The 12,542-nt window shown below is 43.1% G+C and overlaps 1 protein-coding gene across 5 annotated transcripts in view; it reads right to left on the minus strand.

Moving 5' to 3' along the window:
• Positions 1-1,329: 1,329 nt before the first annotated feature.
• RBPJ (recombination signal binding protein for immunoglobulin kappa J region) overlaps positions 1,330-12,542 on the minus strand; it is a 147,420-nt gene continuing 136,207 nt past the window's right edge. For all 5 annotated transcript variants that reach the window (XM_053255639.1, XM_053255640.1, XM_053255638.1 and 2 more), the window contains 2 exons: positions 7,643-7,746; positions 1,330-7,099 (listed from right to left, as the gene is read on the minus strand). In XM_053255639.1, the coding sequence (XP_053111614.1) occupies positions 6,784-7,099; positions 7,643-7,746 (420 nt within the window). In that variant the 3' untranslated portion in view covers positions 1,330-6,783. The remainder of the gene's footprint in view (positions 7,100-7,642; positions 7,747-12,542) is intronic.

Genomic DNA, 12,542 nt, shown 5'->3' on the forward strand with positions numbered 1-12,542 from the left:
GCTGAAAAATTAGTGGTTCAATGATCAGGTGGTTCTTTGGGGGTGTTATGGAAGGGTCCCTTCTCTAGTCCAAATCTAGAAAGAGGGATTTGACCTCACACCATGCACAAATATCTCTAGGATAAAAGAAAGTCCCAAAATTAATTTAACTAAAAGCTGGATTAATTTGAATGTCTACTCTTAATATTCCAAATTATAAACTAAATATGGCCAGTTTTCAACCAGAAAACTGCATATTTCAAAAATAGTGAAAATTCAAGGACTGAAGGAACCTCTGCCATATTTAGTTACTAAAATAGGCAGTGTACCCAAGTTGAGACAAACAGGAGTGTAACGGCCGTTTCCAACACGCTGCATAGCCATGCCCCATTATCCCCAGGTTTAGCCCTTATGTTGAGAGGCAGGCACTAACCTGGGGAGAGTTTGTTGCCTGTGTTCTGGGAAGTTATACATTCAGGGTTCCATTATGCAGCAATAAAATCACCTTAGGTTCAGGGCTTGCCTCTGCAGACTGTATGTGGTGACAATGGGGTGGGTGGCCATGGACTCAGTCAGCACTGGGGGCATGGCTGTATATATTGTACCCATACTGATAACAGATGAATAGGGTTTATATTGAAACGGAGGTTTACACACATCGGTCCATTCCTGGAGTACTGCATCAACACTAATTTCAATACAAGTCAAATTATATTATTGGGAGAGGAGAAGAAAAAATAGAGACCTGACCTATATCATAGAGCTAATAAAGTGCATTTACTCGCACTATGCAAGCACATGTAAGAAAACGGGAGGGCTGAAATTCATTCTGTACTGGAAGGCAGATTTGACTGATACTAGCTCTGCTGGATATGATTTTAGTGTACACAAATACAAAGGGCCAGTACTTGCAGATCTCCATGCATATGTCCAAGCAATTTTGGGAGTGCATCAGTTTTCATTTCCCACTTCCCAAAGCTGCAACACTTACTGCCACAGAAAAGCGCAGATTTGGGGACAATACTGGAACTGCAGAAGGGCAGCTTCAGTGCATACAGAGACGTGGTCATCTGAATTCCAATCAACTTGTTTTAAAAGTTAGTTTTCTCGTCAGGTTAAATAGGCATTGTGGTCACTGTGGACTAGTTGCATTAGAGGAAGTGTTGACATTAAACTGCATGAAGTGTATCACAACGAGAGTCAAGAACTGGTTATCACTTTCTTTTCTAAGTTCACAACTGGAGAGTTAGAAAACAATGATTAACCTAAACCAGAACTTAAACCAAGTTTGCTATGCTTCAACTACCTAATGCTAACTAATAAGCTTCCAAGTTAAACAAAATTAAACGGTTCATTTTTCCTTATTTAATAAATAATATCAAAAAGTGAACTAGTTCATATTTACAATATTGGAATAAAAAACAGTATCGTCTAACTTTTTTGTGATTTTTACAAGTTGCAGTAGAAGATTCTGTATCCAGTTCATGTGGAGTCCAGCATGCCCATCCTCACAGTTACTGTTGATTTCTTGCATGGGCTTGTTCTGCTCTTCTGGTTGCACAGATGACCTTACTGTCCCCTGATGGAAAAAATTCAACTGACTCTTCATATGCAGAAGTGCATCAAAATGTCAACATTTGTGATCATAACTCAGCACCACACAGATTTTTGGATGAATTAGTCACATGAAGAGTAACAGGACATTTAATTTAATCTTGACAAACTTCAGTGAATGTTTTAAAATCAAATATTGAATGCACTAGTTACAGACAGTACACGTGACAACACAGTCAATGTGGTTTACATTTCACCTTTATTTATTCCTGGAAACTGCTCATATTGAAGATTTTTTTAAAAAGAAATATGGAGCTGAGCAGATTCATTTTCCTACAAAGTTATGGTAATGACTTGCTCAGTCTATTTTATTGCTATGAAACTTTACAGGCGCACGGTTTGAAAAACATAACCCTTTGAGGACTGAAAGTACATATATACTCGCTCACAAAAAAACCTAACTATAACTAGAGGCCTGTTGCCAATGTTTAATTAATTTCCCACCACATCAACACGTCTATTAGGCAAGTTTATTTAGAAGAAAGTCCCATTGACTTCACACCCATTATGTTTGCCAGCTAAATTGCTTACGTTCACAGTCTTGCACTCTGAGGGAGAAGTTACCATGATGCCCCCTCCCAGTCAATCTGGTTCTCAGCCATTACAAAGAAACTGCCAGAGAAAGAGGCTTCTTTACAAAAAAGGTAGTTGCAACCTCTTGAGAGCTGGAAAGGGGAGGTACCACTCTCTCTTTCTCCTGAAAGATTGCATGAGGCAACCAAGGTTCACATTCCTAGGCACAGTGGAAGAAAACCTCGTTTAACTCAATGGGACTTGCTGCTAAGTACGCATGCAAAGGATCAGCCTGTAACCAACTCTCTCTTCTCCCGGACTGATACACTGTGTGTGGTGAGACTTACCTGCCAGAGGCTCAGTACAATACAGATTAGTATGATCTAAAGCCAAGTATAAACCGCACGTAGAAAAGTATTCACAATGCTAGGGCAGTTACTTGGCACTGTAGTTGCAACAAGGGAGAAAAGCTTCAGTCCTGAAAGGGTTAGAGAGATCACCGTTTCTAAAACAAAGCTGCCACTCAATCCCACATTTACAGTGTTTGAAAAAAGTTAAAACATCTAGCACAGGAAGTTAGGGACACTCTGTATTCATCATAAACACAGCTGCTTTTTAAAGAAAGAGATAGTAAATGGCATGATGAATAACTGAAGTAAGCACTTTGTTCCAGAATGGAAGCCACTAAGAAACTATTTGGTCTGAAACGGGATTGCACTGGTGTCAGAAGTACATTCTATTTACCGAGATGTATTGGGTGATTTCCAGACAACCTATATGATCCCTTGAGACTCAACTTCAGAAGATATTATGAACTGGAAAGTTTAGAAGTGGCTTAATATGCAGTATCAGTTCAGAATTTTGAACTACTGTCCCCAATCAGAGCATACTACTTGCTACCTCAGATTATTAGGAGAGCAGTTGAAACACACATTCTGAACCAACTCAAAATGTGACATATCCTCCCTTCTCGCCCCAGCAAGATAAGAACCAAGTTACAGAAATCAGCAGAACAAAGAGGTAAAAGCTTTTCCTGGACTGTTAACTCTGCAGGTGGGAGGCTTTGTATGCTTGATGCCCCCTTATGAAAAGGATCCCTCCCAGCTACAGCCTTAGGTGGTACAGAGTCTAGGAAAATCCTTATTCTGGAGATTGGAGAACAGAACCCTAAACAAGTTTTAAAGGCTACATTGGAACATTCTTACCATCTGCTAGCCCTGATGCTGAAGGAAAGTAAACTGCAATTCTCTGACTGATTATTCTAAGTAACCTCACTGAGGTCAGTAGGTATATTCCAGAAGCAAGCAATATGAGAACTACAGCTTAACTTTCTTTAGAAGTAAAGCACAAGTTACTGTGTGAAGGAATGCAACATTAGCAGGCAGATTTAGCACGTTGGGCTTCTGTTATGGGAAGTACTCCCTATGAATGAAAATGTAGCAGATAGTGAAAACGATTAGGAAAGTAATATTATTCCAACTAAACACCTCTCAGAGTGAGAAGACTCCGGAAGACTATTTCCAATGTATTAATTTTCCTAGTGAAGACAACAGAACTACTAGTTCCCCTCCGCCCTGCCCCCGTCACCAAGCTACAAAAGCCAAGCATACTAATCTTAAAGATATTGCTGAAAACTGAATTTATTCTCCTCTCCCAACCTCTTGTTCACTATCCTGTAGTGTAGAGAAAGGCAAAAGTAGATAAATGTTATTGGCTAGATTCCTTAAAAGATGCAAATACTGAATATGTGCCATTGGGCAAGAAAACAAAGATGAGTTAAATGCAGCTATATGCAGAAGTGCCAATACAGGCGTTGTGAAGTACGCCTGCAGGGACCTGAAAAGTTTGCTAAAATATTCTATGAAAATTAACAGACTTGTAATGATTGTTTTAAATCAACTGTGTATGTGATGATTTGTTCTGATATTACTGAAAACCCCAAACATTGTTGCCTTTTAATCCCAAAGGTAGTCAACAAAAGGCCTGTAGTCCACAAGTTAATCAGTACTGCGTAATACGCCATAAATCTTTAAACATACGTGGTGAGGCAATTTCTGCCACAGAATAATAGGGAGAAAGTTAAAGACAGACAAGTATACAGGCTTGCAAGTAAATGCCAGTAAACAGCTTAAACCAGAGATAAGGCCACAATGAATCCTGCCCTTGGTCACTGAAGAGAGATGAGGAGAGGCAGTAGTTGGCTAATATTAAGAACCAGCGGTTTGCAATAACATTATGGGGGGGGGGGGAGACACACAGCACAGCACATAGGAAGGCCTACGGTGGAATACATTTTAAGACAGTGGTATTGATTTAACTATAGGTTTAGAGTCATCTTTAACCATAAAATTTTCTGATGGGGGGAAACACCTAGTAAAGACAAGCAATCTCCACAACAGTGCTGCTGATGACACCTGAAGACTGAGGAGGCTAATGGAACCCACTGATGTCGCTTATGAAGTCAAATGCTTCCCTGCAAGAAGACATGGGTTTACACTAGTCACTGAACTCCTGCCTCTTGTTTATAGGGCAGTGAAGGTTCACACAGAATGCAGTGTTTCTCCTTTGCAGAAGAGGGAGGAGGATTGCATATTGAGACTGTATCCTGTTTAATTTATTGATAGTTCTATGCTTGCAAATGCATTGGAGATTTATAATTCTAAAAATCAAATCGCCCACACACACACATGGCGCGGGGGGGGGGGAGAGAATAAGACAGAGTAAGTTCCAAATAAAAATTCCACTTATATCCATCTAGTGCAACTCAAGGCGTAAATTAATATAATGACTTTTTCCTTTTCTGCTAGTGGGGTTTGGCAATCAACCCCATGGCAACACCCACTTGGAGGGACAATCTTGTGACTTGGTCCAATCTGCATTTGTCTTCTCTACCATCTCACCAGCCAATAAACCTGACTACCAGACTTCACAGACATATAATGGCAGAGAAAACTACTGACCAGAATCCAAAAGGCAACACATACAGTGGGGCTTTTCACACCCTCCTTCAGACAACAACTTGTGTACTCCTTTACAGTTTCTCCTGAAGGCTGGAAACCCTCCTCACTACCATTCAGTAACATGAGACACTGCAGCTGGAAGAGAGAGGGGAAAAAACCTCAACTGCCTCCCCATGCATGCACAGAAATACTCTGTGTGCATGCCCAGTCTTTAGATCCTGGCCAGTCCATATTAGAACCATTCACAAAAACCCTATGGAACTTTCTATAATGTATCAAATGTTACTTTGCAGAGGAGAGAACAGCAGTGGTGTAAAATTCGGCCCTCGGTTAATGTGCAATTGGGAGAAGATCTGAACACTGCACTAGGTTGTTGGCAGGGAAGAGATAGAGGGAGAAAAGTCATCCACATCAGAGCTTTTGCGACCACCCTTTTCTAAGTACTATCATTTAACTGTACAATCACTTCACACTCAAAGAAAAAGTATCATACAAAGATTAGTTCAGCAATTGGCCTAATGCCTGAGGAAAGTCATAGTAGTTTGTGGAGCTCCCAATTCTTAATGTAGGGATGCTCCTATCAATCCTGCTTGTGGCTGTTTTGGAAAAAATGTCATCATGTGCCGATGAGACAGAAAATATGCTGCCAAGTGAAGTTATTGGGAACAGTCCACTTAAAAAACCCCACCACATTTAACTTACACATAATAGCAAATTATGTACAAGATTAGCAAAAAAAATAAAATAAAATACAAAAGCCAACCTGAAGAAATCCTGAACATATTTTCTGATGCATGTATTGACAGCAAAATGAAGGGAGGAACCCTTTAAAAACACCAACATATACCAAATAACGTAAGCAGTTAGAATAACTGCACAAGGGGCCACATTTGTAATGTTAAACTCATGAATCAACACTATAAATACATTTTTAAAGGAACATATAGAAAGAACTATCCACAATGACCAAATAAGGAGCTCTAGTTAACATACATTGCATGTACTGCAGGCAAGGCAGAGGCATTTTTAAAGCTTTTGCACAAACTTCATATAATCTTTAAAAAAAAATATGCTGGCCTTTACAAGGTTCTACTTGCTGAAAACAAAAACAAAAATTTCAGTTCATAAAAAGTCACAAGACTTCAGTTTAAAAAAAATGCAACAGTTCCAGCCACAGACCAAAAATATATATATTTTTATATATATATATATTTAAAAAAACTGGAAGAGTATGGTAATTAGATTAGATTATACAAGCATGGTCAGGCTTGGAACCTGAATATACTTCAGAGCAAATGCTCAGAGGAAAAAATAATAATATATAAACTATTTGGTAACAAAAGCGTACTATATGTTGTGATACAAAAAGGTATGGTGAAAATGTACCTTTTATACTAAAGCGTTCCTTGGTCCATAAAAACTATGCTATGTCCATGTTTTCTAGTTCAACTTGTATCCCAGCCACATTTTTGTTTGTTTTATTCAGTGTCCATTTTAAGGAGACAGCTAAAAATAGATTTTGAATAAAGGGGTCCCCCCCACCCCATTTCAATTCTTTTTTTATTGTGGCTTCTATTGAGATCAGCACTTGTAGGTGATAAAGGTTCAAAGAGTAGTGAAGATGTGTTTTTCCCATGAAACCACAAAAGTTCTTCAGTTTTGTTATTTGAAGCACTTGAGAGTCAGTTTGTAAGCAGTTCCATACAAAGAGCAGTGGTTAGGAAACTACCGTTGCTGCTGCTGATGTGACATTGGTTGGGTTTGTGCTGACGTTTGTGTAACTCCCCTCACTGTTAGCATTTGTTTCACTGGATGCCAAGAGGCTTGAATTGGCTCTGAGGATTGCTCCAGCAGCACTGCAGTGGGGCCGGGGCCCAGGCTCTGGTGTGTATGTAAACGTAAGGCTGGTAGAGTAGATTATACCGTCATTGCGGACCAACGTTACTGGAACCTGGACTGGCTGGCGAACCCACCTCCAGCCTTCCCGGAACGCAGAAATATCAGGAACAACACACAGCATGCTCTCTGCACATCTGGTGAGAAGCAAAAGGAGGCATTAGTGGCCAAGTACTTTTACTGCCAACAAAAAACGATGCAAGCTGTGTAGACTTCATGGGGGGGAAAGTTAAAATTCTGGACTCAGGCAATCCAACTTCTGTACCAAAAAATGCTGACTTCTGTGACCATTATAAAGTTATGCTAATGACCAAATTTGCACACGCTCTCACTCTCTTATTCACAATTTCCTGCATCCCCTACTAGCATATTCTGGTTTTGCTAGTGATGAAGGCACTAAAGCCACATACCCATCCATGTGCATTACTGTACTAAAGAAAGAAAAAATGCATTTTAAAGATGGCCTGCCATGGTGTTGCAAAAAAAATGGCACCTTCATGGAAGATTTGGTATTATGCAAGTTATTCAAATTACAACTATAAGGATTACAAAAGAGATGATTGATCAGCAAAATGTTATGGTGGCTGACAGCTATAGTCTTCACAGAGTCCAGAAAAATCAACACACACAGCATATTCCAAAACTGCCACATTAAAGTCGTCTTAAGAACTGTATGATACCTGTACATCGTTTCAGCTTCCACATCCCCAAACCAGACGCGCAAATTTGGAGTGAAGTTCTGCCCAGTTAATTCCAGCATTGCTACATCCCCGCCACCATTCAACTAGTGAAAAAAGAAAAGGAGATATAAAACCCAACTGAATTTCATGGGAGTGTTATTACTTGAAAGAGAGAACATACACAAAATTGCAGTCCAGTAAAGTACAAGAAAACATCTGAAAGATGCCTCAAAATGGTTTCTTATTGAACTAATCCACATCTATGGAGCAATAATCTCATAAATGAGTTTGTTAAGAAGGGAGAATTTCATCCTTGCATAATAGGTATAGGACATCCTTTTATATTTGCAAGTCTTCAAGCAACCTTTTAAAGGAATAAAGGATTTTTGTTACTTTACCTCTATAGCTGTGTTTAATTCACTGTCCTGATTAAAATACATTACAAAACACATTAAATAGCTTACTCTATTTAAGCATAACAGCCACTTCACACATCCTGATTTTAATAAATATATAAATATAATAATAATAATAATAATAATAATAATAATATGATTTCTATACCGCCCTTCCAAAAATGGCTCAGGGCGGTTTACACAGAGAAATAATAAATAAATAAGATGGCTCCCTGTCCTCAGAGGGCTCACATTCTAAAAAGAAACACAAGATAGACCCCAGCAACAGTCACTGGAGGTACTGTACTGTGCTGGAGGTGGTTAAGGCCAGTTACTCTCCCCCTGCTAAATAAAGAGAATCACCATGGTAAAAGTGCCTCTTTGCCCAGTTAGCAGGGGCAAACTGCGGTATATATATATATGAATAAAAACATGACCAAGCTCTTTGCAACATACAAACTCATGCAACAAAGAGTATTCGTGGGGATTCCATTCCCGGCTAGTGCCGTGGATACCGAAACCACAAATACAGAGTAACTGGGGCTATGGAATGGCAGGGGTTAGGTTCCTAAGCGGGGTTGGGTGGGGGAACAACCAAAGACCACCCAAAACGCATGGTAAAGTGCCCTACCATGCTTCGCAGATCCCCAGCAATCCTGCAGTGCCTCCCAAGAGTAGAAAACCTCAGTATTCGTAGGGATTCTATTCCCAGCAAATGCAGCGGATACCAAAACCACAAATACTGGGTAACTGGGGCTATGGAATTGCAGGGGTCAGGTTCCTAACAGCAGGTGGGGTGGGGAAACGTCCAAAACCCACCAAAAAAAGCATGGTGAAGTGCCATCCTGCAGTGCCCCCCAAGAGTTGAAAATCGGCCAAATATTGCTGTCAGGGGTCACAAAAAGGCAGGTGGAAGTGACCTTGGAGGTCATTTCCACCCACCCCTGACTTGTGGATACCCAAAAATTAACACTTTCTGGGGCCAATTTTTATCACATATGCTGAGGTCGGATGCCAATTACCTGACCGCAGATACATGAAACCGTGGGTGTTGGGTCTGCTAATGCCAAGGTCTGCCTGTATGTCTGCAGTGGGTTTGCTGCTGAAACTAGTCCAAGGAAACCCAGGCTCAATCATAAAGTTCACTGGGTAGCTTACACACTTGTTGCAAGGATAAAGAAGGGGAGGGGGAGGAACCATATATGCTCCCCTGTAGGGATGGGCCCGAACCGGTCTGGAGGCCATTGAAAAGGCCTCAGGACCGGTCCGGACCGGACCTGGGTGGTTCAGTTCGGGGGTGGGGGGTACCTTTAAGAGTGCACGTCAGAGAAGCAAAGGACTACTGGGAGTTTTTTTTTTCCAGAGCAACATCGGGGAAGGGGCGGCAGGGAGGTATCCTGCCGCCCCAATTACTCGTATCTTTACGGCGAAAGAGCAGGAAAGCGGCGGGAGGAGTAAGTAAACCCTCCCACCGCTCTTAAAGGTACCCCACACCCCAGTGCCGGACCGCAGTGTGGCGGTTCCGTGCACACCCCTACTCCCCTGAACTCTTTGGGGGGGGGCAAAATAGAAGAGGCAGAATCGTCAGTGACTCTCTTTTGAGGAAGCACTCAGCCTGAAGTAGTTAAGTGAAGACAAAGCACAACTAGTACATTTTAGAAAGCAATTATTTTTATTTGGCCGCCACCACCCAAATATCACAGACAGGGGAAAAAATGGTGGGGAAAACAGTCTGTCACTGTATCAGACATATCTTTTTAGCTCCCAAGTTGAGCTTCCCACCATTGAACAAGCTCCATCTTTGCAACCTGCCATGTGCATGGTGCAGGGTAGCCCATTCACAACAACACACTATGGGCGGGTTCAGACATCATGCTGAGCAGTGGTTAAAATAAGTGCCATGCAATATCACTGAGCTCGAGAATGCGTTCTCCATCTCACCCCTCTGTGTGTACTAGATTAAAATAAGCCAGGATTGGTTGTGTCATACAAACTCAACAAGCTCAGTTAATTCTAACCTACCTGCTTCAAATAACCTGAGATTTGTAACTCACTTCAAACCTTGAATACAGATCTTAGGTTATTTAAAACAGGTGGGTTAGAATAAACTGAGATTGGAGGATTCAGATGACACAAGCAATCTCTGCTTATTTTGACCTAGATAGGAAGTAGATGCTCATGAGGGGATGTAAGTGAGGGGTGCATGTTCCTGAGACTCAGGGAGGTCATGTGGAGAAAGGCTCTAAGTTAACTGAGGTTCCACGTGATATCAGAAACAGCCCTATATATGGACCTCACAATTGCCTGTTGTTGACATAACACTGAAACTTGACTTATCTATCTATATATTTAATTCCCTAAGGCAGGGTTTCTTAATCTTGGGCCCCCAGATGATGTTGGCCTACAACTCCCAGAATCCCCAGCCACAAAGGCCATGTCTGGGGATTCTGGGAGTTGTAGTCCAACAATATCAGGGGGCCCAAGGTTAAGAAACCCTGCTCTAAGGCATAACCATGGCTAAGCCCGTGTGTGGCAGCTCTCGCACAAGTTTGTGAGCAAAAGCACCTGATTGGGCAGTGGGAATTCCATATGCAGATAAGGAGAAGGAGCCTGTGATAGTTAAGGTCAGTTGGAATGCAACTGTTACTGGTCGGAAGATGGAATATAGAAAAAATATATATACTAGTTGGCCCGGGCGCAGAGCATCTGCATCTCTATTTGGGCCCAGCCATCCCCCCGCCCCGCCTCCGCAACCGGAATACCCGGCTTTCTGGCTGGCCCTTCCTTGCTGCCAGTGCTGCCATGGCTATTCATTCCCCTCAGGCTGCTGACAGAACATCTTCCAACCAGTAAGAGTTGCATTCCAACTGACCTTAACCATCACAGGCGCCTCCTCCGTATCTGCATATGGAATCCCCACTGCCCAATCAGGTGCTTCTGCTTGCGAACTCTGTCAGCCAATCGCCTCCTTTCTACCACGTCCCCATGCATGGCCCGTCTTGGAGAATGAATGAATGAATGAATGAATGAATATATATATATATATATATATATATATATATATATATATATATATATATATATATATTTCTCCTTCCCTCTACAATATAGTTTTATATATATGTAATATATATATAAAAGGATAGAGGGCAGGGGTCTGTTAAGAGAGGGGTCGTGAGGGAGGAAAGAGCCCCTTCAGGCGAATGAGGCTGCCTTTGTGTGAATTAGAGGAGGAAACAAGAAGAACAAGATCTGTTTACTGAGGGGGAGGGGGGGCAGAAAGAGGCTGCCACTGTGTGAATTAGATGAGGAAACAGGATGAACAAGATGTTAACTCAGGAAGGGACGGAGACGGAAGAGTGAATGGAGGAGAGAGAAAGAGAGAAAAAGAAGGAAGGGGAAGAGAGGCCCAAGCCTGTCATTGGCCTGAGGGGAATGAGTGGCCATGGTGGTGGCAGCAGCAGCAAGGAAGGGCCCAGTCAACCACTGCTGCTGTTTGGGGCTACTGAGTCAACTATTGCTGCTGTTTGGGCCACTGGCGGAGGGAGGCAGGCAGGCAAGGCATGAGCCTGGGCCTGTGAGGAACAAGCCACCATGGTAGTGGCAGCAGCGAGGAAGACTCCAGTCAATTGCTGCTGCTGCTACTCCTGTGGGGAGGAGCAGGAGTGGGGCTTGGATGAGGGTGCGGAGGTCTCTGGGGATAGGAGGCTGCAACTTGGCCAATAGGTGCCAGCAATGCTGCAGGCGCAACCAAGAGGGATGAGGGGAATGGAGTAAAGGGACGGAGGAGTGACCAAGAGGGGTGAGGGGGATGGAAGCAACAGGATGGAGAAGGAGCAGCAGCAGGAGTGCAGCTCAGGTGAGGGTAGAGAGATCTCTGAGGTGAGGGGGGTTGTGGCAGGGGGTGAGGGGAGCAAGCAAGTACTAGTGTGCAGATACTCTGCACAGGTTAAGCGTGTGTGTGTGTGTGTGTGTGTGTATAAAATAATTCTCTTAAACGTACCCGTTGCTAATCCCATGCATGGCAGCTCTCGCGAGACTTTGCGAGCAGCTGCCTGGGGGACAGCGATGGGGATGGGGAGACAATGGTAGTGGCAGCCAGTCAGCTGGAGGCAGCAGGTTGGCCCGGCCGGCGGGAGCAGGAGGTGGTTTCAGAAACACCTGGCCGGTGGGAAGCGGCCGCTACCAGGAGTGGGCAGGAGGTGGCGGCAGGCCAGTTAGAAACCACAAGGTGGTGGTGGTGGGAGAAACAGGTGGGGTGGGGGGGAGAGGAAGCAGGCTGGCCAGAAAGCACGGGGGTGGGGGGGGAGAAGTGGGGGGGGGAACGTGGCAGTGCCAACAGGGGGAGCAGCGGCAGTGGGTGGGCCAGCTGGAGGCACAGATGCTCTGCACCTGGCACAGCTAGTTTTCCTTAATCCATGTTCAATGTCACATTCAAACAGAAGTACTCCCAGGCGCCCAAAGCGCCAGTTTGGGCCGAGGCTTTGCAGAGAGAGAAGCTCTGT

This window comes from Hemicordylus capensis, chromosome 5, assembly GCF_027244095.1.
Source record: "Hemicordylus capensis ecotype Gifberg chromosome 5, rHemCap1.1.pri, whole genome shotgun sequence".
NCBI lineage: Eukaryota > Metazoa > Chordata > Lepidosauria > Squamata > Cordylidae > Hemicordylus > Hemicordylus capensis.